We start from the raw sequence: 27,303 nt of genomic DNA on the forward strand, positions 1-27,303 counted from the left end.
ACACACACCCATACCACATACACAATGCACAGGCATGCTACATACGATACACTCACATACAATACACACATACATAGCGCACACACCGCGCATATACATGTCATACACACACCCATACCACACGCAGACACACTCTCATTATGTTGGTCTCTCTCTTCTTCCCAGCCCTCCATCTTCAGTCAGCCTACCCCGGTGGGCCATATACTTTATTAAAAATATAGAGTTACAAATCCATGGTCGGTCGGGGCTGGGTCCGGGGCCGGAGACACTCAGGGAGGGTGGCCCTGGGTCCCCCCGGGGGCTCCACCTCCACACTCAGACCAGCACCATCGGGGCGAGGAGCCGGCTCTGAGGGCTCCCGGGGGCAGCCAGGAGGGCAGGGCGGGGCCGCCCGTGAGGGGGGTGCACGGAGGACGGCGCTCCATGGATCCGCGCCTCCGTCCCCTCTGTGTACAGGGATTTACAAAAGAACGTCATGAGCAACAGGTCACAGTCATGCAAAGACACGCGCCCCCCCGCCCCCCCCACTCCCCCGCACCCGGCCCCCTGACGCCGCCCTCCACAGCCCAGCGCGTCCCCAGGTTCTGAGAGCAAAGGGCTCGTCCTTGGGGGTCGGTGGGGGAAGGAGTGAGTCCGGGTCCCGGAACCGCCAGCGGGCAGGCGCTGGGCAGAGGGCGTCCGGTGCCCTTCCCGGTGTGGGCCCCTGAGTCAGCGGGAAGGGGTCCCCAGCTCTGAAGCCCGCCTCCCTCCAGGGGGTCCCGGGAGCCCGGTCGGCGCCGCCCTGAGAGCGGAGGGGTGTCCAGGCACCGCACCCCCCGCAGAGGCTCCCCGGAGGCGGGCGGGCGGGCGGGCCCCGGGTCAGATGGCCGACTCCCGGCGGTAGGCCATGCTGTCCAGCGGCAGGGTGGCCTGCATGCGCGCCAGGTCCAGGTGGCTGCCGAACTCCAGCATCCGGATGATGCCCGCCTCCTCCTTGGAGCCAGCCTCCAGGCCCAGCCCGGCCGCCACCGCGGCCGCCGCGGCCGCCGCCTCCTCCTCCAGCTCCTCCTCCTCGGGGCTCAGCAGCGCCAGCTCGTTCTCGTAGCAGAAGGCGCTGGGCGGGGGCGGCGGGGCGGGCAGCACGGTGATCTTGCTCTCCTGCAGCTCCCGGGCGGAGCAGCAGGGCGTGCCGGGCACCTCGTAGGTCTTGTGGAAGCGCGAGTAGTCCACCTTGTAGTGGCTCTTCTCCTCGAAGACCACGGGCTCGAAGCGGTGGCCCCACAGGATCTCGCTGGCCAGGTAGGAGCTGCGGGCCTGCGTGGTCATGGCCGTGGCCTCCACCATGCCCTCCAGGATGACCACGATCTCGAAGTCCTCAGCCTCCAGCTCCTCCTTGCCCATGCCGTACAGCGGGCTGTCCTCGTCGATCTCGTGCACGATGATGATGGGCGACACCAGGAAGATGCGGTCCAGGCCCACGTCGTAGCCCACGTTGAGGTCCCGCTGGTCCAGCGGCAGGTACTCGCCCTCGGGCGTCATGTAGGGCTTGATGAGCTGGGCCCGCACGTGGGCCTCCACGATGTGGCTCTTGCGCAGGTTGCCCACGCGCCACATGAGGCACAGCTTGCCGTCGCGCACCGAGATCACCGCGTGGTGGCTGAACAGCAGCGTCTGCGCCCGCTTCTTGGGCCGGGCCATCTTGGCCATGATGGTGCCGATCATGAAGGAGTCGATGACGCAGCCCACGATGGACTGCACCACCACGGCGATGACGGCCAGCGGGCACTCCTCCGTCACGCAGCGGAAGCCGTAGCCGATGGTGGTCTGCGTCTCCACCGAGAACAGGAAGGCGCCCAAGAAGCCGTGGACGTGCATGATGCAGGGCTTGGGGGCCGCGGGGGCCGCCCCGCCGCCGCCCGCCGGGGCCCCGGCCGCCGGGCCCGCCTCCAGGTCCCCGTGCAGGAAGGCGATGCACCAGAACAGCAGGCCGAAGAAGAGCCAGGACACCAGGAAGGCCGCCGAGAAGATCATGAGCATGTAGCGCCAGCGCGTGTCCACGCAGGTGGTGAAGATGTCCGCCATGTAGCGCTGCGACTTGTTGCTGAGGTTGGCGAAGTACACGTTGCACTGGCCGTTCTTCTTCACGAAGCGGTTGCGGCGCTTCCGCCGGGGCACGTGGGCCTGCCCGTTGCGGCTGTGCCCCAGCATGTCCCGAGGCGGGCGGGCGGGTCCGCGGGGAGACACGGGGCCTGGGGGGGGGGACAGACACGTGAGGTGCTGGGAGCCCGGCTCTGGGAGGAGGACAGAAGGGGAAGCGCCTGGCCTGGCCCCCGGGGCCTCCTCCGCCCGGGCAGCAGCATGTGACAGGGAAGGCGGCTCTGACCACAGGGAGGGTGTCGGGCCCTGGCCGGTGTGGTTCAGTGGATAGAGCATCAGCCTGCGGAATCCGGGGTCCTAGGTTCGATTCCGGTCAAGGGCGCATGCCTGGGCTGTGGGCTCGATCCCCAGGGTGCAGGAGGCAGCCAATCGGTGATTCTCTCTCATCATTGATGTTCTCTCTCTCCCTCTCCCTTCCTCTCTGAAATCAATAAAAATATATATTTTTTAAAAAATAAACAAACAGGTAGGGGTGTCGGGACCCGAGCCAGCGCCTCCACAGCCAGCCCAGCTCCAGCACTGGGGTCTCTGCCAGGCCAGGAGCCGGGCCACCAGGATCCAGGGCCCAGGCCCAGCCCTCCCGCTGCCCCCCCAGCCCTCCTCTGCCCACCGCTCCAAGCCCGGGCTTCCGGGTGCCCAGCCTGCCACCAGCGCCCTGAGCAGAGGGCGCTGTGAGGCTCCGGCCCCCGCTCACCCCCCGGCATCACCCTCCGCCTTTGGGTCTTTCCGGGCAGGCTGTGCTGTCAACACGACAGCCGCTGCCACCTGTGGCTCCTGGCATTCGCGAAGATTAAAACTTAACTCAGTTCCACAGTTCCACTAGCCACATGTCACCGCCAAGTGCCGTGGCTGCCGGCTGCCACGCTGGACGGCTGCCAGGACACGCCCCTCACGCAGGAAGCCCCGCTCAGCTCCCGCCTGTCCCAGACTCGCTGGGAGCAGTGGGGGGGGGGACCCCGTGGCGGGCCAGACAGGGAGGGGACCCTGCGCGTGGCTCCGTGTGGGCACCGCCATTCCCACGTCACAGGAAGCGGGGCTCCGAGCGGGCCGTGACCTGCCCCGGCCGCACAGCCGGTCAGCGGGCCACGCCCGGGGGGTCTGCCTCTGTCCCCACGTGTCAGCTCCGGTGCGTCCAGCCTGTGGAGCCTCAGACGGGGAAGGTCCCACGCCCACCGACCGTGTCTCCTTGGGGCACCTGATCAGCCTCACTTCCTGCGTCTGTAGCCGGAGGAGACGGTAGGTGCTCGCTCTCCGGCGCCCTCCGCCCCCCGGGGGCAGGGGAGCGGGCGGAGGCAGGCCGGGCTGTCCGGTGCCCAGCTGTTTGGGCAGAGGCAGCCCCTCCCCCCGCGGGTGGCAGGGCGTGCCAGCTGAGCCCGTGGGGGGTGTGGGGGCAGACCCTCCCTCATCCCTCTCCTCCAGGGGCCCCTGGCAGAGCCGGTGCTGCCGGGCCCCGGCGGCTGGCAGGGCCGGCCCGCGCCTCGGCTCCCGGTAGCATTTTGGCCCGGAATTACATAAGGCTGAAAGTTTCTATTTTCTGTGCTATTCTTCCTCCTGATCTAATTGTGCATCTGTGGCAATGTTTATACACTTCCCCGCGCAGGACAACTCGGTTGCCGCAGCAACCGTGCGCGCCAACGCTGTAATTTAGAGATCAGCGGCTCCGAGCCTGCCTCTTCCCGGGAGACGCCCTCTCAGCCCGGAGCGCCCGCCCCTCCCCCCGGCCCCCTGGGCTCCTCTCCCTTCGGAGGCCTCCCGGCCCACAGGCCCCATGGAAGTCCCAGGGCCACCCTGTAACTGAAGCTACTGGCCTGACCCGAGCCTCAGTTTCCGCATCTGGGAAACGGGACGAGTGAGACCCATCTACCTGAAGACCCAGCTGGTGACGATGCCCTGTGATGCCGGCCCTTCAGGGGTCACACCTTTTCCCGGGCACCCCAGGCTCTCTCCGCCACCCCCCCCCCCACCCGCCAGGGTGCCAGGTGCCTTCTGGCTGGAAGCAGTTTCTAGGGAGGTCTTCCTTCACGAGCGTCCCTGTCCCTGCTCTGTCCCTCCCCCGTGCCTGCCTCCGTCAGCACCACGGAGGGAACTGCGGCTCCCTGAGGTCCAGGCCCTCGTGTACGTGAGCCCGGGAAGCCCGGAGCGGGGACAGACCAGCTCGGAGGCCCGGGATGAGGCCGGGGCCGCCCAGGTGCTGCTGGGAAGAGGGGCGACCCCCCCCCCCCGGAGGGCACAGGGGTGAGGCCGGGGCCGGGAGGGGAGGGCAGAGGGGGCGGGTGGTGACCCAGCCTTGCACGGAGGAGGTCACCGAGGCCCAGAGAGGGTGAGGGCCTGGCCCAGGCTCTGCCCAGAGGGGCTGTCCCTGACCTGGCGAGGCCGCCCCCTCCAGCCCGGCTCCTCCCCGGGCACTTCCTGTGGTCTGGGCGCGGCCCGGGCTCCCTTCCTGGGAACGGAATTTCTTCGGAGAAGGAACGGGGGTGGGGCGTGCCGGCCGCGTTTCACAAACTTCACGTCCTTCCTCGGCAACGTGAGGGCTGACCTGCTGTGCCAGTTACCGATTAAAAACAATGTACCGTGTCCTGGCCGGTGTGGCTCAGGGGTGAGTGTCGACTCGTGAGCCAGGAGGTCACGGTTTGATTCCCGGTCAGGGCACATGCCTGGATGCAGGCTCAACTCCCAGGAGGCAGCCGATCAATGATTCTCTCTCATCATTGATGATTCTCTCTCTCCCTCTCCTTTCTTTTCTGAAATCAATAAAAATATATTTTTTAAAAATTTTACTACATTGCGAACATCTAAAATCTGAGGCCCCCTAGTCCAGACTTCCCTGGACAACTAGGGAAACTGAGGCAGAGAGCAGGGATATGGCACAGCGAGATGGTGCAGGTGAGCAGCAGAGCTGCTGGGGGAGGGAGGGGGGGAGACCTGCCGGCCAGGGGTCCGAGGAAGTAGGAAGGGCCCCGCTCTGTCATCTCCTACATTTTCCCTCTGACTCTGTGGCAAAGCTGGGGTGCGATCCCTCGTCCACACCACTTTCCGGAAGGAAAGCTGACAGGGCGGCAGCAGCCCCCGGGGTCCCAGCACCGGGCACGTCTCCGGTGCGCACGCTCACCACGCATGGGAGGCGGGGGCGGTGCCTCGGTGGCCCCAACCCCAGGCAGCAGCAGGGGCGGGCCTGAGCCCGGGGCAGGCTCGTCCACACTCCCGCCGCGGGGCAGGAGCCACACGAGGACACTCCGCCGCCTGCAGGGCCTTCCTGCCTCTCCTGGTGGCCGGGAGGGGAGGTGACTCCGAGGCCACACAGCTCGGCCGTGGGACCCACCGAGGCATCGTCTGAGGCTGCTCTTAGGGAGCTGACCTCGGACGGCCGGTCCAGCTCACGGAGCCTCAGCGGCCCTCCGTTTGCCGAACTGGCATTGGCCAGGCCCCGCCCTGCAGGGGGGGGGGGAGAGGATGTCCCTCCCGCTGAGGAATCGCGGGCGGGGGGGTCAGGGGGAGAGGGATGGGGACGGGGGTCACACGGTAGAAGTGGGAGAGCTGGGGTACCCGCTCAGGTCTGGCTCGGTCCAGGCGCCTGGCTCAGCCCGGCCCCAGCCCCCAGCCCCCAGCCCTCGCCCCGGCCTGGCCCCGGCCCCTCCGCTCTCCAAAGCCCTCGCTGGCTGCACTGCCCCCTGCCTCCCCTGAGCCCGGGCCGCGCTGTCCGCACGCCTGGACTGCTTTCCGCTTTATGGAATTACGTGCTGGCTGGGCTCTTGTGTTTGGGGCGGCGAGGCCTGGTTCCTGCTCTCAGCTCTGTCACCTCCGAGCGTGTCCTCTTTGGGCCTCGGTTTCTCCATCTGCGAAATGGGGATGCTGATCACGGTATCTACCCCCCGGGGCCACTGTGGCGGCAAACACCATCAGCGCTCGGCATCGACTCCTCGGCTGGGGTGGCCACAGGTGTTGGAGGGAAAGGCACAGGATAGGGAGATGAAGAAGATGACGAATATGTCAGAAAACCTGGCTTCCAGTCCTGGTTCGGCCACTGACTGCTCAAGCCGATGCTCCTCTCAGTCTGCACAAAGGGGAGGGGTGTGGCCGCTCCCTGGGGGAGCAGGGAGGATGGAATGAAAGGAGGTGCCCAGCATCGTCTGCAGCGGGAGACTGGTTCTGCCAGGGGGAGCAGGCCCGGGGGCAGCAGGGCAGAGGGACGCACCCAGTGCCCCGAAAGGATGAGAGGGCGGGAGCGGGGAGGAACACACACCGTCCGCTCCCAGCCCCGAGGAGCTCAGAGCCGGCCGTCCGGCCTGAAGGAGGCCACTCACCGGTGTGGCGGTGTCCTCTCCGCTCACACGGGCTGTGCAGGGAGGGAGCGGGCCGGCAGCTGTGAGCCCCTCAGAGGGAAAGGGGCTGAGGATGGATGGAGCCGGGGGGAGGGGGGAGATCCTGGCAGGGTGTCTGCTCCTGCCCATGACCCCCTGCACCCCTGCAGGCCTCCGCCCTGCTCCTTGGGCCCTGGGAGGCCTGACTCTCTTCTCTTTGTGAATCCCGAGAGCCCCTATCTCCCCGCTCCCCATCCAGTGGCTTCGACTCCCAGCCTCTGTCCGCTTTCCGCCTGTGTGACCTTGGGCAAGTCACTTCACCTCTCTGGTCCCGCACGCCTCGCCTGTGGGCGGGGCTAATGAGGTTGTAATGAGGAACCAATAGGACGGTGCTCGTCACGTGCCCAGAACACGGTCAGTGATTGACAGGTGGCCAGAATCACTCCAAGCCCGACCCTGACCGGTCCTTCCCTGGCCTCCTCCCTGCACTTCAGAGCCCTCGCTGTGTCCGCCTCACGCCTGCCAGCCTGTCCCACAGCAGCACGCGGACCCCGGGAGGGAGCGGGGCCCTGAGAACCGCTCAGAGCGGGGCCGGAAGCGGGACGGGGGTCCCTGACCTCTCTGGGGAGGAACAGAGCCGGGCCTACCTTGCACGCGGTCCTGAGGGCCAGACGCCGCTGGTCAGTGGTGGTGAGAGCGCAGGCCACGCACGGGGGCTCAGCTAGTGCCGTGCCGCCCCCACAGCGCCTTCCGAACCCTGACACGCCCGGCTCGGCGCCCTCCCGGCCGGCGGGTGAGGTCTGACGCTGCAAAACCGCAAACAGCATGCAGCACCCACTTCCTCCCTGCGGGCTCTGCTCTGAGTGCCGGCCAGGATCGATGCCTGCCACCCTCCCCGTGACCTCGGAGGAGTCACAGCAGCATCCCCGCTCCAGGGCAGGAGGTCCAGGCCAGAGAGGGCCAGCGCCGGCCGGCGTCACACAGCGCCTGGAGGACCCCGGCGTCACACAGCGCCTGGAGGACCCCGGCGTCACACAGCGCCTGGAGGACCCCGGCGTCACACAGCGCCTGAGAGGCAGCGCCCGAGCCGGACCCCGGCAGCCGATGCCAGAGCAGATTCGTCCGACACCATTCTCCTGCCTCGAAGAAACCCCGTGACATCGCACCTTTCCCCCGCAGTTTCCCCGCTGAGCCAGCACCCCGGCCCCGTGGGCCAGTGGCCGTCCGTCCTCCTGGAGAGGAGGAACTGGCCGCAGGGAGGGGAGCCGGGACCCCGGCAGGTCCTGGATTCCCGGTCCAGCCGGAGCCTAGCCGCGCAGGCGGCTCTGGGCTCTGAGGGGCTCTGCCTCCAGCTCTGCACCCCCCCTCTGGCCCAGCCCCCGGCCTGCAGGAGAGCGGGCTGAGAGAGAAGCATGCCCCAGACTGTCCACACAGGCCTGGGCCATGGCCGCTGGCAGGAGCCGGTGGCTGGAGGACTCCAGGCCCAACCTGCCGGGTGCCCTGGGCCGCAGCCACACTGGGCCCTGCCCTGAAGGAGACTCGCCATGCCCCCCCCCCCCCGGCTCCGCCCCCAGGAGTCTCTTCTATGATTACTGTCCCACCCACCACAGGGGCGCCCCAATCCCCATGCCCCTCCCCCTACAAGGATCTGGAGGCAAGTGGGGCTCCCCAGCTTCTCCTTCCCAGAACCCCAGTCTCTGGCTGGCGGTGCGTCTGCTCCCCGCGCCCCCGGCCGTGGCTTGGACCCATGGCTGCCCACTCCGCCGCGGCCTCGGTGACGCTTATGCTCGCTGGCTGCGGGGCCGGCGGGCGCCAGCTACTGGCCGGGGGGCGCCCCCCAGCAAGCAGAGGCGGCAGCACCTCGTGAGCCTGAGGCCCGGTCTCCCCGCGCGAGGACGAGGGGCTCTGGTCGGCGGGGGGTCCCCAAAGGCCTCTGGGAAAGTGGCATTTAACCCAGACCCGAGTCATGAGCGGGCGCCGAGGCGGCCGAGAGAACTGTGTGTCTGTGTGAACGGCAGGGTGTAGGACATTCCAGAGAGTCTGGTGTGCTGCCTGGCCGGTGTGGCTCAGCGGTGGAGCATCGATCGACCCATGCACCAAGAGGTCACTGGTTCGATTCCTGGTCAGGGCACCTGTCCAGTAGGGGACGTGCAGAAGTAAGCCAATCAATGAGGTTTCTCTCCCATCGATGTTTCTCTCTCTATCCCTCTCCCTTCCCCTCTCTCTAAAAACCAATAAAAACATGTTTTTACAAGGAGGTTTCGCCCGGGATGGTTTGTACATGTGGGTGTGAGTCTGGAGACAGAGCAGCCCCCGTGTGTCTGGGCAGGAGAGGACCAGGGCTGAGGGTGACACTCAGTATGCAGTGGCCCTGGCCTGTCCCGACGGAGATGCCCGCAGGTCAGACCCAGGTCTGCGCGGAGTCGGACCGGTGAGACCTTGACCGCCCGGGGATATTTTAAGCCGCGAGGGTGGAGGAGGTCGCAGGGGCAAGAAGGCTGGATGAGTAGAGACAGGGCTCAGACCCAGCCCGCGCCTCCGCACAGGGGACCTGACACAGCAGAGGGAGGCGGAGTGCAGGGACAGAGGACACAGGGACAGCGGACACGGGGACAGTGGACAGCCAGAGGCGAGCCAGGAGGAGGGGGTGTTAGCAGAGCCGCCCAGGTGCCCTGACCAGCCCTGCCCATCGGCCCACCTCCCTTCTCCACTCGGATACCCTCCCTCCGGCCAGAAAGGCAGCGACTCCTCCTGAGCGGAGGCGGGAGGTGTGGGGGCAGAGGCAGCTGCGGTGGGAGCAGAGGTGACCTCCCCGCAGCCCACGATGCCCTCCCCATCCTGGCATCCCACCAGGGGTGGGAATGGGTGTGGAGATCCCTGTCCCTTAACCTTGACCTTGGCCTCTCGGCAAACCAGCCTCCAGGAGCTGGGCTGCTGGTGCAGGGAGGGTGTGTCCGAGAGCTTGGAGGAGTGGAGGCAGCACCCCCATTTCCACACACGGGACCCCTGGGTCTTGGCTGGGCTCAGAGGCTGCCCCTGAGAAGAGGTGGGGGAAGGGGAGCGAGAGCCACGTGCCAGGCCCGCTCCCTCTCTTGCTCTGGGCGGCCTGGGAGGCTCTGGAGAGTCTGCGACACGTGCATGCCCCTGGGGCCTCGGCCTGCGAACCGTCAGGCACCTCCTGTGCCCAGCCTGGCAGCAGCCCGCCCCCCGCCCCCCTGAAAGGCTCAGCATGCAGCCAGAGAGGAGGAGGAGGGAGCGTGTGGGAGCGGTGTGGGTCTTCAAGACGCGTTTCCAGCGAAAAAAGGCAGCCGCGATGGGTACCAAGTATAGTATCCACCGTTCGTACAGAAAAGGAGAGGGAAATTTTTAGATACACACATTGGCTTGTCTGTGCTCCTCTGCGGATGGAGACCCGGGAGCCGGGTGCCACCGGCTGCCTCCGGGGAGGGGAAGCAGGTGGCTGGGGATGGGGTGGGAGGAGGGATTCTCACTGTATTCCTGTTGTGTCTTTTTTAATTTTAGAACCATATGAATGTATTACCTACAGAAAAAAGAGAGGCACGGGGAAGGTTTTAAAATTAGTGTGCACATGTGTGTGTGTTTCTGAGAAGGATCGCGGCATTCGTAAGGTGCTCAAAGGGGACCGTGATCCCAGCAAGCTCGGATCTGCTTCCGGACACGCTGTGTGGCCGCGGGAAAGTGTCTGCACCTCTCTGAGCCCCGTCCGTCCGAAAGGGGGAGAGGAGCGCTCAGCGGAGGGAAGGGCTTGCACGCTGTCAGTGCAGAGGCCCTCCTGGAAGAGGGGTCTCAGCGTCACCTCTCGTTCTCCCCACAGTCCCCGAGGGTCCGGTGGCCCCCACTGGCCTCCCCGCGGCTCTGACGGAGGCCCGGCTGGCCCTCGCCTCCGCTGTGAGTCCTCCAGGTCTGAGGGCCGCTCTCTGGGTGCCCTCCTGGCTCTCCCTCCTCTGGCCTCTGCGTGCCCACCCCCTGCAGTGCCCAAGCTCACGGTGGCCCCTGTCACCCTCCCAGCCGTGGCGAGCCAGCTCAGCTCCTGCTCCCCGTGTCCGCTGGGTGCCCAGAGGCATCACAGACTCAGCATCGCAAGGACCCACCCACCACCCCTCCCCTGCCTTCAGCCCCCTGTGACCTCCCAGGAGGGGTCCGCTCAGGCCTAGCAGTCGGCGCACTGTGGTCCAGCAGACACTTAGTGTTTGCTGGGGGCCTCGGGAGACCCCGGGAGGGGAGCTGCTAATTTCATCCCTGAAAATAGGAGTTCCCCCAGGACTGGGGCCCGGACGCCGGCCCCACAGCCAGTGCATGCAGCCTGCCGAGGGCCCCCTGCTCAGAGCCACCTCCTCCCTGCACCTCCGCTCCTCTCTCCCTGCAGCCCAGCCCCACGGCGGAGGCCCCACCGTGCTCCTCAGCTTAGAGCAGAGGGGCTTTCTGCCCCTCTGACCTCCACCTGCCCCTCCCCAACCCACCCCTACCACCTGGGCCTTCCTTCCTGTCCCTGAACACACCTCGTCCATTCCTGACTGGCTCTTCACACCGGCAGTGCCTCTGGTTGGAGTCCTCCAGGACTCCACAGCCCAGCCTTCCCCCGTTCAGGCGGGACTCAAAGGCTGCCTCCTCCTCAAAGGCCCCCCCTCCCCGCCCCCGGCACTCTCCGTCTGTCCGTCCGCCCGCCCGCGCCCTGACCCCCTCCCAGCCCTGATCCCATTGCATTTGCAATCTCCTTAAGTGCAGGGACCTTGAGTCTCCGCCTCACCCCGGAGCCCCAGACGCTCCATCAACAGCTGATGACTGACAGAAACAAGATAATTCCAGCCATCAGATCCCCACAAAGGCCCCAGCGGGGCGACGTGGCAGAACGTGACCGAGCAGCAGCTATTTTTGTCGCCGTAGCCAGGGAGAACCTCTCACAAGGTGGCCGCGGAGTGGAGACCAGACGGAGACCTTCTGCGGCCCGGGGGCGGGGCCAGGACGTCCGAGCCTCGGCCGCGGCCTCACCCGCCGGGGCCGCTGGCTTCTCCTCGCTGACCCTCCGGGGTCCTCGGGGGGTCACGGGGCACCTGAGCTTCGTACACAGTGTCCTGGGCCCGAAGGGTAAGCTCAAGGGCTGGGGGGGAGGGGGACGTGCAGAGCGGAGCCGGGTGCAGCCAGCTGCCTCAGGAGGTCAGACCGGGGAGGGACACGCAGCCTCCGCTCCGGCCCCAGCATCCGGCTCCCCCACCGCCAGGAGGGATGTGGCTATGAGAGCGCCCACTATGTGCAGGCCACGTGCTAGGTGCTTACTCACCGTTTCTGCCCATCGGCCCATCTGGGTCCGGAAGCCAGAGACTCTGAGACTCCACTCATTCACTCATTCATTCATTCATTCATTCATCACCCTACATGGATGCTGAGCTGCAGTGGCATCTGCCCTCCTGCCTGGCACGCCTCTAGCACGGCTCGGTGCCTTGCCCCGGAGGGCACTCTATGAATCACTGTGGAATGAATGAACACTTACTGAGCACCTACTATGCGCTGGGGGAAGACACGTAAGGCTCAGCCCCGCTTTGCTGAGCTCCAAGTGTCAACCCGTAGGATAGAAAACAAGGGTCTGCACAGCAGGGGGCATAGAGGGAAGGTCCCCATGGGGCAAGCGGGGAGCACAAACGTGAGGCAGGGCGGGGCCGGGGCCGGCTGGGCAGAGAGCAGGACCTAGGGCCTGGGGTGGGGGTGGGGGTGGACAGAAGGCTCCGGCCTGGAGCTAAGCGGGCTTCTGGGCAAGAGATGGAAGGTCTGAGGACGGAACAGCCGCATCCCAGAATTCTCCGCGCTTACGTTTTAGGAACTGAGCATCCTGGGAAGAAGGAATCTGCACCCCCTGTCAGGGGCCCCCCCGGGACTCCTATACGGAGAAGCAGCTTGCACGCTTTTTGACCACGACCCAGAGTAGAAACAAGCAAATTGCACGTGGCTACTCATTATATAATGCGTATCTGAAAAGCCGAAACAAAAACAAAAAAAGGATATTTACTCTCCCTACATGCAAAGTGCTTGCTATTTTGTTTTAAAAAATAAGTAATGGACCCTTGTTGGTTTGGCTCAGACTGAAGGGTCCTGGGTTCGATTCCAGTCAAGGGCAAGTGCCTGGGTTGTGGGTTCGATCCCCAGTGGGGGGCATGCAGGAGGCAGCCAATCAATGATTCTCTCTCATCATTGATGTTTCTCTCTCCCGCCAGTTCCTTTCCTCACTAAAATCAATAAAAATATATGTTAAAAAAATAAAAATAAGTATTGAACTCACTAAGTCAATTTTACAACTACTGATGGGTCAGGACCTACATGCAACTTATTATTTTAAATATATTTTTAAAATATGTTTTTATGATTTCAGAAAGGAATGGAGAGGGAGAGGGAGATAGAAACATCAGTGATGAGAAAGAATCATTGATTGGCTGCCTCCCGCATGCCCCCCACTGGGGATGGAGCCCACAAACTGGGCATGTGCCCTGATTGGGAATTGAACGTGACCTCCTGGTTCATAGGTCAATGCTCAACCACTGAGCCGCGCTTTTTATTGACTTTTAGAAAGAGGAGAAGGGAAAGGGAGAGAGAAACATCGATGTGAGAGAAACAGCAAGGGGTGGAGCCACAACCTGAGCATGAGCCCTGACGGGGAATCAACCCCATGAACTTTCTGTGCACGGACGACGCACAGCCAGCTGAGCCACACTGGCCAAGGTGGACCTGCATGCAGTTTGAAAACCGGACCTGCAGGGTGTTTAGGGCCTGGGGCCTGGGGTGGGGGTGGGGGTGGACAGAAGGCTCCGGCCTGGAGCTAAGCGGGGCTGTGAGCAGATTGCAGTGGGGGTTTAGGGCTTGTCTGGAAGCTGTGTCCACTGTGCGTGGACCAGGGGCTTTGGGGGGGCACATCCACGGGAGGAGCTGGGGAGGCCACGGGGAACACTGGAAGGACAGGCTGTTGACCTTTAGGGTCACAGGACTGCTAAGCTGCAGCCCGAGCAATAGGAACGCTGGGTTCTGATCCAATCCCTTCCCCTGCACCCGTGTGAGCCGGGGCTGCTCCCCTCACAGTGCTCCCCGGCAGCGGCTGGCACACTCCCATGACGGGCGGCTCGCCCTTCCTCAGGGGCACCCTGCAGTGTGGGGAGTGAGCTCTGCCGGGGTGCCCCTGCAGCCGGGAACGGTCCCCCCCGTGGCTGGCTGCCCGTTCCCTCGTCCATCTCAGGGACCCAGGCCAGCCCGGCACGAGGCCACGGCCCACTCTGTACCCACCCGGTCCCCCTCTTCCTTCCCTGCAGCCCGTTCCTGCCCCGGGTCCGGGGGCGGCGGCGCTGAGACCGCCAGAGACTCTTTCCAAGGTCAGGTGGCTCGGGATCTGCAGCTGCAGGCCTGGCGCTGGTGCCAGCCAGCCCTCCCCCGCCCAGCAGGCCGGGAGGGCTGAGAGGGCACAGGGCAGGACACCGGCCAGAAAGGCAGGATCGGAAGGTGCGGGCTGGTGAGTGCGGGGGCCGCCAGCCTGGAAATCCGCCAGGAGTCGCCACGGAGCGATGGGGCCGCACAGCAGCTCAGCCACCAACCACACTCCCCACAGGCTCCCGGGTCCTCCCAGCAGCCCCGCACACGCAGGGCGCAGGGTAGGGACGCTCAGAGGGGAGAAGGCTGCCCGAGGCCACACAGCCCTTCGGGGAGGAGCTGGACTCGCACCAGGTCTGCTTCCGTCCGCAGGCTCAGCTGGGCCCGCGGGGGAGGGGCTGCGCCTCGGGGTGGGGGTGGGGGCAGGGGAAGCGGCCACCCTTCCTCTCAGGACAGGCCGGGTCCCTCCAGCCCCAGGGTGCAGAGCAGAGGCCAGTGGGCGGCAGGTATCAATCAGCAGAACCTTCTAGAGACAAGTGGGCTGCCCGTGAGGCGGTGAGGTGTGGAGGGTGTGGAGGGCTCGGAAGCCCGTGTGTCAGAGTGCGGCCCCCTCTGTCCCCCGTGTCACCCCCTGCAGCCAGGCCCACTCTAGTTCTGGGCCTGCCGCTCCCCTGTATGGCCTCCCCTGTATGGCGTTCCTGAATCACTGACCCCCCTCCATCTGTGCCCCAGGCTGAGCAGCCCCTTAACTCCCGCAGGGCCGAGGCTTGGGATGGGGTTAGGAGAGGAGCTGAGGGCGGGGGTGGGGGTGGGGGGACTGCTGGGAAGTCCCCGAGGCCAGCGGTGAGACCTGACTCCACCACCAGGTCAAGGTTGAGCCAACTCCCTCCCCACCAGGTAAATGGGATCAGGCCCTCACAGGGCACTAACCCTCCTCCCCAGCCTCGCTGAGGTCCCTCCCGCAGGCCGGGGAGCTGGGGGGGGCCTGAGAACAGGAGGAACAACCAGAGGGAAGAGCCAGGCACACCCCCCCGTCACACAGGAACTAAGGAAGGTCCCCGGGGACAGTGACCCGGGCCAGGTCGTGGGGGGAAGAAAGCCGCTGAGCTGGGCTCAGAAAGTCCTTCCTCATCCAGCCGCCCAGCTGCCGCCCCTTCCCCTCCTTCCGATCTGGGGTTTGCCCAGGACAAGCCCGGCCATGGAGGGCACGTCTGAGAAAGAGGGGGTGTCAGCAGCCCTGGGGGAGGGGAGCTCTGGGTTCCAGTCCAGCCCCAGCTCTGGCACCGTTGCTGGGACCAGGGCAATCACTGTGGCCTCTGGCCTCGGTTTCTCCGTCTCCCACCAGATGCTGGGGGAAAAGCAGACACAGGAGCAGAGCGGGGCCACCAGGTAAAGCCGGGGAGAGTTTTCTCCATCCTCCCAGGCCCACGGGGGGCCTCTGCCCAGTGCACCCCCTGTGCCCTGCCCGCCGCGCCCACCGAGCAAGCCTAGACCAAAGCTCCCAGCAGGCAGGTCACCATGACAACGCCTTCACCCTGCACAGCTCTGGCGGGGTCTCAGCGGCCCCTCTCCTGGACCTGCCCATGCCCCTCAGGGCACCTCCCCTCCCCCTGCCCAGAGGCCAGATGTTCCTGCTGCTCGACCAGGCTGGTCAGCAAGTGGCCAGGCAGCCCCGGGGAAGAGGGGACCCTCGCAGGGAGAGAAAGGGAGCCCCAGGCTCGAGGACATGCACCCTCCCTCCTCAGGAGGATCCATGGGGCCCAGAATGACCGGAACTGGGAGCAGGGGTGGGACAAAGGCCATATGGCCCCTTCTAGCTGCAGGGCCTTGGACAAACCCTGGCTTCTCAGTTTATGTCCTTTTTTTTTTCCCAGAGAGAAAGAGAGAAGGGAGAGGGGGAGAGAGAGAGAAACATTGATGAGAGAGAAACCTTGATTGGCTACAACCTACACGCCCCGTCCTGGGATCGAGCCCGCAAACCAGGGCGCGTGCCGGAGACCTCTTGGTTCCTGGGTCAACGCCCAACCACTGAGCCACACCAGCCAGGCAAGCCTCAGCTCCTTCACCTGCAAAGTGGGAGTGATGGTCCTCGGAGCATGGCAGGGAGGATTACGTGAAGTCACAAATATAAAGCCCAGCTCAGAGCCTGGCACACGGGGGGGGGGGGACCCCCACTCTGCCGCTGGATCACCCAAAAACCTCTCTGTGCCCCCAGCCACCCATCAATACCATCACCTACCTGAGTAAGTCGTGTGTGAGTGGGAAAGTGTGAGTGTGCACGTGTGACTGTGTGTGCCGGGAGGAGACGGGCCTGGCACACCAGGGAGAGGGCAGGGGCCACCCCAGCATTCCTCCCGCCCGTCGGCCTGGCCTGTGTGTCCCGGGAGAACAGTGGTCTGAGGATCAGGCAAACCCCAGCCCAGCCCCTCTCTGCGTGTGCCCGGCCGGCCCCTCCCCTGGCTGACCCTGTCCATCCTCAACGGCCGGGGCCCCAAGCCTTTCCGCCGCCACAGGGACCAACAGTGGCCACGGGTGGCCCTGCCCCGGGCTTTGGGAGTTGGGGGGCTGAGACCCCGAGCAGCTTGGAGCGTGAGCCCCCCGCCCCCGCCCCCGCTCCCGCCGTACCCCACCCACCCCCCGAGGGAGCGTGTGCGCGCCTCAGGGGCGAGCGCGCGCGGGTGACTCAGGTCTATTCATAGCTGCGCTGCACCAGCTGCGTCGTCACAAGCAGAGGGGCCTCAGCCCATATTATTATTCCAATTACCATCTGAATTAAAAGTTTGAGCAGCCATCAGCCCACGTAGCCAGGGGGAGAGGGAGCAGGAGGAGAATAAAGATGAAAAGGAGAAGGGCTGGGCCTGGAGGTCCCCCCAAACCCCAAGGAGGGCAGCGGGGCTGAGGAAGCTGCAAGGTGATACCCGCCCCCGGCTCCTGCCCGCCCCCAGCCCAGGGCCCAGGGCCCCAGGGGGCGGGCACGGCACGCTGGGATGGCAGCCCAGGGGATGGCAGCCCAGCGGCGGCTACTTGGTGAAAATAACTCATCAAGCCCGTTCTCGGCCGCACAGATGGGTGGACCGAGCTAGAAAGGGCGGGGAGCTGACCTAAGGTCACACAGGAACCACACCCTAGGCTGCCGGCTCCGAGACCCTCTCAGACCCCCTCCCCCCCGGCCCGTTTCCCTGACTTCACGGGCTGAGGGGCACGGACCTCTGAGGGCGGCTCCGGGCAGGACCTGGGCGGACAGAGGTGAACCTGCCGTCCCTGCTGGTTCCCCTGCTTGTTCTCCAGGCTCCATCCCCTCGCCTCTCGGCCCCGGGCCAGACCACCCTGAAACCTGCACCCCAACCTCAGACCGCACCCCACCATCGGCCACAGGCCCCGCTCACCCACTGGGGCAGGGGACAGAGCCCGGCCCAGACCCAACGCTCTGGTGCTCTGGGTGCTGTTGGGGCCGGTCATTCCTGGTCTCTGGGCCTCAGGCTTCCCGTTTGCAGAGTGAGCTCTCCCCCGGGTGTGCTCAGGATGGAGCCCAGGACAGTCCTTGAGGGGGTGTCACGGGATGGGGGCGACAGGCCACCTCCTGCCAAGATCCAGGCCCAGGGAGGGACGTTCTTCACGCTCCCCAGACTGGCCTGCACTCAAACCCGGCTCCTCCGCTTCCCTGCTGTGTGACCTTGGGCAAGTGACACAGACTCTCTGAGCCGTGGCTCCCCCATCTGGGCACCGGGACGTCCATGGACACTGTGGGGATGCTGGACACTCAGGACGAGCTCCTGGCGACAACGCGTTTCCGCGCTGGGAAACAGGTAACTGACTGATGGAGCTGCTTCCCAGAACCTCCCCGGGGAGAGCAAAGACTCCTGGGATTTCGGAGGTGGCGATGTCATTCAACCCCACCCAGAGCCGGGGTCACCGGGTCAGGATCCCTGGCACATCCCCAGCTGGGTCTGCTTCAATAGCTCTGGCAGGGGGCTGGGGAGCTCACTACCGCACACAGCACCCACAGACACTCCCAGCCCCTCCACTGCCCCTCTGGAATCTTCTAGAGGAGCCACGACCTTCCAGCTTCACCCCAGGCAGCCTGCCCGGCCTGGGGCTGCCTGAATCCGGCTTCTAAATGACCCCGAGGGGGAGCTTTACAAATGGATCACACGAGGGGTGGGGGTAAGTCTAGGGCTGGTGGAGGTGGGCCAGAGAGAGGAAGGGAGCCACAGGGGGGGCTGGGCCCTCACAGCCCCTGTGTCCAGTCTGGGCCGCCACTCTGCTCCCTGGGGTTGGGCATCTGCCTGCCTGTCTCCAAGCAGGACTGGGAGCCGGGAGCCCCAAGTTCAGGCCCCAGTTACGCTTCTTCCACCCCCTGAACCATCCCTGTGCCTTGGGGGGCTCCACTTCCCTCTCTGGGCCTCGATTCCTGGTTCTGTGAAAGGGGGGGCGCCGGAATAGTGACTTGAAGCGCCAAGCCTGGTGTCTGAAGGGAGACACTGTCCCCCTGCCCCCAGGAGCTCAGGGCCTCTGAGCGTCTGTGGTTTTGGGGCCAGAGACGCTCTCTCTCCTCCTCGTACCCCTCTTTCACATCTAGTGCCTTTGCGGGTTCTGCTGTCCCCATTTCACAGGCGGAGAGATGGAGGCACACGGAGGGAAGGTCACAGAGAGCAGTTCCCGCTGAGGCCTCTGTGCCCAGAGCAGCAGAGCTCAAGGGCGTCTTCTCGCAGGAGAGGCACCGGCTCTGAGTGGCCAGCTGTTCCCCGTACAGATGCAGACTCTGCACGGGGCGGGGCGAGCCCTGCCCAAGGTCACACGGCCAGGCAACGGAACACCGGGGTCCTGAACTAGGCTCCGGCTTCCCAGGCCCCCCCCCGCCCGGGGGCCAGCAGCATGATCCGACCTCCTGCCCTGACCCTGGGGTCTCCCTAAATCAGAGCCCTTGCCTGCCTCCAGGCTGCCCTCGCTGCTCCCAGAAGCCCCCACGCCTGGGCCTGAGGCAGGAGGGTGAGCAGGAAGTCAGAGGGCACGCTGCGGGTTCACCGCGTGTCCCTGGCCCCCGGCCCCCCCTCCTCTCCCTGTGCAGGGGGAGCTGCAGTGATGTAATGCACTCAGCTCCGGTCCGGGTGCCAATCTCAGAGAGACGACAGATTGCGTGAGCCAAATTTGGCATCCTGGGGGGAGAGGCACGAAAAGTGGAGACGTGGAGGAGAGGAGCGGGGAGCCTGGGGAGGGGCAGAAGCCCCCCTGCCCCGCAGACCCCGGAGGCGCCCGCCCCCTGCCCCTCCGGCTCCCCGCCCCAGCCCACCTGCCCCGGGGGCCTCCCCTCCGGACCCTGAGCGGCCGGCCTGGCTCTCCCGGCCCCTCCGGCCCCGGTGCTGCCAGCACCGAGCCTCCCCGCCCGCCACACGCTCCAGCTCCGCTCCCCGTCGCCGCCGCCGCCCGTCTCCTGGTTACCATGTTGCTGGTTGTCATGTCGCTTACATGTTCTCGTGACTCAGTGGTCCCCGCAGAGGGGCCCCCTCCTCCTCCTCACCCCCCCTCAACGCTCGCCCCCGCCTCCCCCAGATCCACATTAAGAACCAGCCCGCCCTGCAAGCCTACACTGTGCCTCCTCCCCTTCCCTCTTCCCCGAAGCGAAGAAATCTTTTCACGGCCTCTCCTGCCGCTACTTCGCTCTCCTCCACGAATGTCTGCTAAGAACCTACGGTGCCCCAGGCTCGTGCGAGCTGCCTTCAGAGACGCGGCATGGTCTGCAAGTCACTCAGCAACCCACTGGAGCCACTACCATCATCCCCATTCTCCGGTTGAAGAAACTGAGGCTCAGAGAGGTCAAGACAGCGACCCAAGGTCACCCAGCAGAAACTCAAGGCTGTCTGTTCCCAGTGGCACCAAAGGTGTTTTGCTTGTTTGTTTTTCTGGGAGAGGAGCTTCTTTTTCAAGGGTAACCCAAGGGATCCCAAAACCCAGATCTTCCCTCTAATTCCTGGACTCTCCTCTCCCCTGTCAGCCCTCCATTTTCAGCCACATTTCCCCTCCCCATTAGCTGTGCACTTTCCCAAAGGTAAAAGGAATCCTAACTCCCATTTGCCCAGCCCCGTCCGCAGCCCCTGAGCTGCCCTCGGCTCACTGGAGCCCAGGCCCTCCTCGGGGGTCAGAGGCAGGAGTGGTGTCCGCATCCACAGACGCGGGAGGCGAGGGTCAGGGAACAAGTGACTTGTCCAGGGAGCTGGTTCCCCGAGCTAAGCTGGCTTCCAGGAGCCTGACTGGAGGACACGCAGGCCCACTGCCCGGCGGAGGAAGCCCCTCCTCCCAGGGGAAAACAGAGCCGAAGGTTCTAGGCTCAGTCCTCCGGCTCCGGTGTGAATACGGAGGGTCGGCTCCAGGCCAGCAGCCTTTGCTCCTGCCAGGTGGCACCCCAGCCCTTACCCCACGGCTCCCGTCAGCCTTCTGCTCCCATCTCAGTCCAAGCCAGGGCCATCCTGTGGTTCTCAGGCCCCCAACGTCCTGGCTACAGGGCCCCAGAGCCCTCAAGCTCTGGAGATCACAAAACCGGGTGTGCAGGAGAAGCGGGATAGACATTTTACACGCGTGTGCACACACACGCACGCACGCACACAGTCAGGGTATGGCTCCCCTCTGGGCCCTGCCGTGTGACCTCCCTCCCCAAACTGCCTTTCCCTTCCACCTGCTGCTCAGCATCCTGCTGCTCCGGAGGCCCCACCTGCCTCCGGCCCCTCCGCCAGAGGCCTGCCTGCCCGTCTCCCCGCACCCCCCCCCCCCCAGGGCCTGGGCACCCAGGCGGACGTGGGTGCTGCTATGGGGGAGACGCAGCATGTTGCAGGGGAAGTTTCCCTGCTCTGGGGCTCATCCAGCCCTCTCTCCGCTCCGGTTCTCCCTCCGGGGAGGGGAGAGCAGTCCGTGTCCCTCCCCGCGGGGGGCCTCTGACCCTGGGAGGTGTGAAATGCCTCATTCACGGGGTCCCTGACCCCGCACCCTGGGCAGGCAGTGCTCAGCCCTGGAAGCGGGACTCTGTTCCCGGTCAGAGGGAAGGGCCTTGGCAAACCGGCTGCCTGGGGATGGGAACGGAGCTCTCCGCCCCCTGCCACAGTCACCTCCTGAAGCTCCTCTGGAACCGGAGGCAGCTGGGGGTGGGTGGAGGCAGGGAAAGGTCGTGACCGGGGCAGGAGGTCAAGGCCAGCTCAGCCCACCGCTCCGCGTTTCTGGCATCCCCCCCAGACCTCGCCACTGGCCACTGCCGGCAGACAGAGGGGCAGAGCTCGCAGACAGAGGGGCAGAGCTCGCCAGCTCCCGGGAAGGCGCAGGGACCGGGTCCGGTGGTGGATAAGGTCCCGGGCGCCCCAGGCAAAGCAGCCGGACCAGGACACAGACCCACCGGGCGGGACAGACAGGGATGCGCCAGCAGCGCGTGCCAGGCTTACCGCGGGGCAGGGTCCGAGGGGGTCCGCGGCTGCGGCCGGCTCTACATCCCACGGCGGCGTCCCGGCGGGGAGAGGGGGTCCCGGCGCCCTCTCCCTGAACCTGGCGGCCGGCCCGGCCCCTCCCAGGCGTCAGGGGTTCGGTCCCTGAGTCTCCGGCGTCCTGCGCTCGCTGCCGCCGCCAACTTTCAGCGCTGCCCTGCGCGCCCTCCGCGCCGCCGGGGCGTCAGCATCGCGGGGCCCGGGCCGGCTCAGCGCGGGGCTCCGGGGGCCATGGCTCCCGCCCCCCGCCCGCCGGCGCCTCCCCGCGGCTCCCGGGCTGCCACTGGGTGCCCCGCCCCGCGCTCACCCTGCCCCGCTGCCTGCCTCCCGCCCAGACCTCCGGGCGCACGGCCGTGCCGCCACCTGCCCCGGCCCGTCCCCGCCCTCCGCCCCGTCTCTCCGCCCCGGTCTCTCTGTCTCCGTCTCCCTCGTCTCTCCCCGCGGGTCTGCTCCGTCCCGCGTCCTCCCCGCCTCCCCCTGCCTCCCCCTCTGCGCGTCTCCGTCTGCTCCCGCCCCGTCCTGTCCCTCTCCCCCTGGCACGCTCAGCCCCGCCGGCTCGGACCCAGGCCCGCCGCTGCGGCCCCGGCTCGCCCGCCGCCCGGGAGCCCGAGCTCCGCCGCCCGCCTGCGGCGCCGAGAACTCCAACTCGCTCACGCCGCCCGGTTTGCGAGACTTTCCCCTCCTCGCACGTGACCCGCACCCGCTGCTGCGGGGGCTGCACCGCCGCCGCCACCCGCCAGCCCGGGAGCCCGACGGCCCGCGGCCCGGCCCGCCCTTCCCCTCCGGGGGGGGAGGGGGCATCAAACCCTCTCCCACGCCCGGCGCGCGGGGCTGGGGGCTGCGTGGCCCCGCTCCGGCCCCAGACCCGGTCCGGGTTTTCCTCCTGCCTCCCGGAGCTATCCTCCCAGAGCCCATTCCGAGAATCCGCTCCGGGTCTTCCAGCCCCCCGGCAGGTGGAAAGGGTCCCCGTGCGGGGAGGGAGGGAGGGAGGGAGGGAGGGAGGGGGTGGGTGGGACAGGGCTGGTCCTGGGTCCCTGGCGCCGGGCGGCTCCCCTCCGCGGCCTCCTTCCCCTCCTGAAGGACCCGCAGTGAGGGACCCTGTGCACCCCGCTCCTGCTGGAGAGGCCCTCACAGTCACCGAGGGCAGCACCGCCCCATTTTACAGGCTGGGAGACTGAGTCCCGAGGGTCACAAGCCTGCCAGAGTCACCCAGAGAGGCAGAGATGGCCCAACCCCCAGGCTCTGGTTCTCTGCGTCCCCGTTACTTCAAAGGGTTTTTCTGTGGGAGGGTCGTGTCCTGATTGTGCCCCAGGTCTGGGTTCCACACACTCTGGACTGTGGGGGGGAGTCCCCAGCACCCGGCCATTCTGCCACCTCACTCAACGCTCCGGGACGCAGGTGGGGAGTGCTCCTCCGGGCAGTGGGATGAGAGGACACCAGGAGGGACTTCCAGGAGCCTGGCCATCTCTGACTACCCCCCGTTAAGAGAGGAGAGACTGAGGCACCCCGAAGTCAGACTGAGAACTTACTGAATACAAAAGCTCCCACTCCTTCCAGCTGGCCCCGGAAGATGCCACCAGCTCAGGAGCCACACCACGTGAACCGCCGTGACCGCCCCCCCTGCCCCCAGACCCCCCACCTGAAAGGATCTGGTCCCCACTTCGGGGGTGATGCACAGCCGGGCCCCGCTTTACCGCACCCCGCTATACCTACACACACACCCGGATTCCCACCGATTCCAGAACACACCAGATGCTTCCACACCTCTCTGCCATGCACCCGCTGTTCTTCCCGACCAAAAGCCCTTCCTCCGCTCTGCCCAGAGCTTCCTGCTCTTCTCCGGTCCAGCCTCCAGGCCACCTCCCCTGGGAAGGTCTCCTGACACACACACACACACACACACACCCCGAAGTCATTCATCACCCCTCACTCATTCACCCGGCACTGGGCACAGATTTGGTTCTTGTTAAGGGAGTTTGGAATCAGGCCAACCTGGGCTCAAAAGCACCGAGAATCTGCACGCCCCTGAGCAAGTGTTTGACTTAACCCGTCTGTGAAACGGGGCCCAACAGCCCCTCCCTCAAAGGAGCGGATCTGGTGACCCAGATGCACAAGCAGCAGAGCTCACAGCAGCTGCTCAGAAAAGTGACCAGCCCTTCTCCTCCTTTCCCCGCCGGGCACACCTCCGTCCTCCCTTCCCGCCGGGCCCACCTCCGCAGGGCGTCCCGCCCCAGGCCCGCTCCCTCACACCCAGCTGCGCGCACAGGCTCAGCCCGGACTGAGGTCCGGGGAGTGAGTCTGGGTGTGTGAACCCGGGGACACTCGCCGTCTGAACGCTGGCTCCGCACAGACGTGTGCCCGGTGCCCAGCGCACCTTCCCATGGACTGAGAGCAGGAGAGTGCAGGTGAGCGCTGCCGGGCCTGGTGCTGCCCTGAGTGTGGGTGCAGGTGAAAGAGGAGGGGCAGGTAGAAGGGGAGATGGAGACCCAGAGCAGGGGTTCCTAACATTAGGTCCCTGGGCACTGGTTTAAAGAAGGGCGGGGACTGGAGGGCAGGGACTCTGGGGAGAAGGGACGGGAAGCCGGTGGCTGTGAGGTCACGGGAGCTGAGAAGAAACATCTGGGGGTGACCTTGCTGAGGCTGGGGCGCAGCCTGGTTCCCACTGTTCACCTCCTGTGAGGGGGTCCTGTGCCGGAGAGGGGAGGCTGGGAGGGGGGAGCTCACCTCCTGTGCGGGGGTCCTGTGCCCGTGAGGGGGGTCCTGTGCCTGTGAGGGGAGGCTGGGAGGGGGGGAGCTCACCTCCTGTGAGGGGGTCCTGTGCCGGTGAGGGGCGGCTGGGAGGAGGGGGGAGAAGCAAAAGGGACCCCAGGGAAGAGTCCCTTCTCCACCAGCTAACCATATGTGACTCTGGGCAGCGCACCTCCCCTCTCCAGCCTGTTTTCTCACACGCAAAGGGAGAGGACAATGTCCCTTTAAGGGCCTGTTCCCAGGAGGATTAAATCTAAAAGAGGAAACCGGTTTGGCTCAGTGGTAGAGCATTGGTCTGCGAACTGAAGGGTCCCAGGTTCGATTCCGGTCAAGGGCATGTACGTTGATTGTGGGCACATCCCCGGTAGGGGGTGTGCAAGAGGCAGCTGGTCGATGATTCTCTCTCATTGACGTTTCTAGCTCTCTATCTCTCTCTCCTCCTCTCTGTAAAAAATAAAATATAAATAAATAAAATAAAAAAGCACTCTTTAAAAAAAAAAAAATCTAAAAGGAGCCGAAACCCGTGTGGCTCAGTGGATAGAGAGTCCACCTGCGACTGAAGGATCCCGGGTTCGATTCCGGTCAAGGGCATGTACCCTAGTTGTGGGCACATCTCCAGTAGGAGGCATGCAGGAGGCCGCTGATTGATGTTTCTCTCTTATTGATGTTTCTAGCTCTCTATCCCTCTCCCTTCCTCTCTGTGAAAAATCAATAAAATATATTTTAAAAAATAAAATCTAAAAGAGGCACTCACCATGGTTCGTCCCTGTTTGAGTAGCTCTCGTAGGCGGGGGGGAGGGGGGGTGAGACAGGTGTGCAGAGGCTGTGAGGGTGGGGGAGCGGGGGGCTAGGGTGTCAGAACCTGGGAGGCCCGGGGCAAGCAGCCTGTGCTCTCTGGGCTCAGACTGTCACCTAACACAGACGCACCCCCGGACAAAGCCGAGGACAAGCACCTGCGTGCGCCCCCCTCACCCCACACTGCGAGAGGCTGCCAGTCTCTGCCTCCTTAACCCTTCCAGAAGCCTGTGCCGCAGGCTCGGTGATGGTGGGACCCGAGGCGCGGCCGTAATGTCACACGCGGTGCGGCCTGGTGGCCAGCGCAGCCCTCGGGGAGGGTGAGACCTGCTGTGAAGTGTGACGGAGAGTGAGGGCCGGTAAACCCTCACCTATTTGGCCAGAGCTTCCTGCTCAGCCTCCACTCTCATCTGAGCCCGGCAGGCCCCTGAGCTGGAGGCTATGACCAGCCCTGGCTCACGGGGGGGGGGGGGGGGGGGGGGCTGGGCTGAGACATGGGGAGGGGAGGGCCTTGCTCAGTCACTCAGGACGTAAGCACCTGTCTGACCCAGGATTCGAACCGGCTTCTGGGGGAAGGTCGTTCAGGCCAGCAGAGCACTGCCTGACGGGCTCCCTCTGAGAGCCAGTCAGGCCTCCCTGGTCCCGCAGGGGCCCTGAGAACAGACTGGGGGGGGGGGGGGGAGGCGCGCCAGGGAGGTGAGACAACTGGGGAGCCGAGGGAAAGAGCACCCCAACATGTCAGGCACAGAGCTCAGAGGTTCCTGGGCTGGAGAGTTCCTTAAAGTCCGGCAGCCTATTCTACAGATGGGCAAACTGAGGCCGCTCAGCAGCTTAGATTAGAAATCACAACAGGACACAGCTGGCCTGCCTCAGAACTCTAACGTCTGAGCAGCCTTGAAGGTGAGGAGCAGAGGCAGGGAAAGGGTGTGTGGGGTCCAGCGGGTCAGGACCCCTCCTAGCAGACTGTGCCCTGGGGACAGAGGGCCGAGGGGTCTCTCCCACCCTCCGCTGCCACCCTCGCCTACCCCCAGTGCGCAGTAGTCACCAGGGTGGAATATTTTAGCACCTATAGGAAAACTGCCACAGACGGCCTGTGGCAGCTGTTGCTAAGGAGACGCTCCCAAAATAGGCCCCCTCCGCCAACCTTTCCCGCTGCTGCTCCTGCTGTGGGGAGGGAAGGAGGGTGGCACACAAGCCCTGGCCCCAGATTCACCCACCCACCCTGTCCCCGGGGCCCACACCTGCCAAAAACCGGGGCCAGCCAAAGACCTGGGCAACCAGCCACCTGGGCTGCAGAGGGGGCGGGAGCCAGCCTGTGGCCTCGGCCACCGTCCTCAGCTGGGGGAGAAGGTCACCCCGTGAAGTGAGATGGGAAAGAAAAGAGCCTGGCACCAAGACCCCAAGCACATGCCTACACATGCACAGTCACAGACCTCACCGTCTTACACATCCACTGTGCACAACCCCACCAACGCACACGCACCATCAGAGACACAAATAGACGCATGGGTAAACACATATGCCACAAACACACCACACACACCTGCAAGCTCATAAACACACATTTACATACGCACACACAAACGTGTCTCAAGTACACACACCCTCCAACACAGGCATGCTTCCAACATACACACACACACACACACACACACACACCAATGTATACACAGCCTCAGCACAGGAACACACAATGTCCAACATGCCCAGCAGGCTGCATTCGGAGGGAACTGAGTGGTATTGTCCATGGCTCGGTCCAGGGACATGTCCTGGCACTTCAGACAGCCTCACGGAGAGGAGAACCGCTAAGGGCCACCACAGGGGGGCAGATTAGGAAGAGGCGCACACGAGGGCGGGTGGAGGGTGATGTCTCTGTGGATGGTCTGGGGAGAGCAGCCGGGGACCCATTCCTTGGAACTGAAAAGTGTGGGGGAGTACAGGGGGTGCAGGGGGCCTCTCACCTGAAGACTGGAAAGCTCTGTGCATGGAGAGTTCTGAGCCCCGTTCACTGTGCAGCTGGCTGGCAGGGAGGCGGTTTGGGTGCTGAGGAGGGCAAGAAGGCAACAGGGTGGCGACGGTGATGGCCGCGGGCACGTGCCAAGCACCGCACAGTGTGTGAGCCACTTTTACTCGTGTTATTTCACATACTCGGCGAGAGCTACTCTGAGCGGCGCTGCTCCCCTCCGAGACCCAAGCAGGAGAGGGGATTCCGAAGATCACACAGCAAGTTACTAGCGGGGCGGGAACCGGAGCCCAAGGAGGCGCCTGCACCCAGCGCTGCGCGCTTCCACCTGGCTGCGCCGCACCAGCTGCAAGGCTTTGCCTCTTATTTGCCCCGTGATACCGGCAGCCACGCCGACGGGAAAGCTGTCAGCGAACCCCCGGCGGTGTTCAGGCGGCAGTGTGTGACCGCGGCCCGGGGCCGGGGAGCGGCGCCTGCCGGATGCCCTCGGAATGCCCGCGCAAGGACGAAGGGCGCCTGGCCGCTCCCCTCCGCG

General features: G+C 65.3%; 1 protein-coding gene across 3 annotated transcripts; it reads right to left on the reverse strand.

Moving 5' to 3' along the window:
- Positions 1-545: 545 nt before the first annotated feature.
- Positions 546-26,785, reverse strand: KCNJ4 (potassium inwardly rectifying channel subfamily J member 4). 3 transcript variants are annotated; one of them, XM_084880018.1, is made up of 2 exons: positions 26,767-26,785; positions 546-2,228 (listed from the first exon to the last, which is right to left on the reverse strand). In XM_084880018.1, the coding sequence occupies exon 2, from the start codon at positions 2,185-2,187 to the stop codon at positions 859-861; it is 1,329 nt and encodes a 442-aa protein (XP_084736144.1). In that variant the 5' UTR covers positions 2,188-2,228; positions 26,767-26,785; the 3' UTR covers positions 546-858. The 3 variants fall into 3 exon arrangements, with proteins under 3 accessions (XP_084736144.1, XP_084736145.1, XP_084736146.1); XM_084880019.1 differs by lacking the exon at positions 26,767-26,785 and adding an exon at positions 21,224-21,710; XM_084880020.1 differs by lacking the exon at positions 26,767-26,785 and adding an exon at positions 7,082-7,233.
- Between the last annotated feature and the right edge of the window lie 518 nt (positions 26,786-27,303).

Source organism: Pipistrellus hanaki (assembly GCF_964339955.1).
Source record: "Pipistrellus hanaki genome assembly, chromosome: 3".
Lineage (NCBI taxonomy): Eukaryota > Metazoa > Chordata > Mammalia > Chiroptera > Vespertilionidae > Pipistrellus > Pipistrellus hanaki.

Excerpts from the sequence above, each read along its gene's own strand:
- KCNJ4 (XM_084880018.1), bottom strand. The coding sequence starts at position 2,187 with ATGCTGGGGCACAGCCGCAACGGGCAGGCCCACGTGCCCCGGCGGAAG.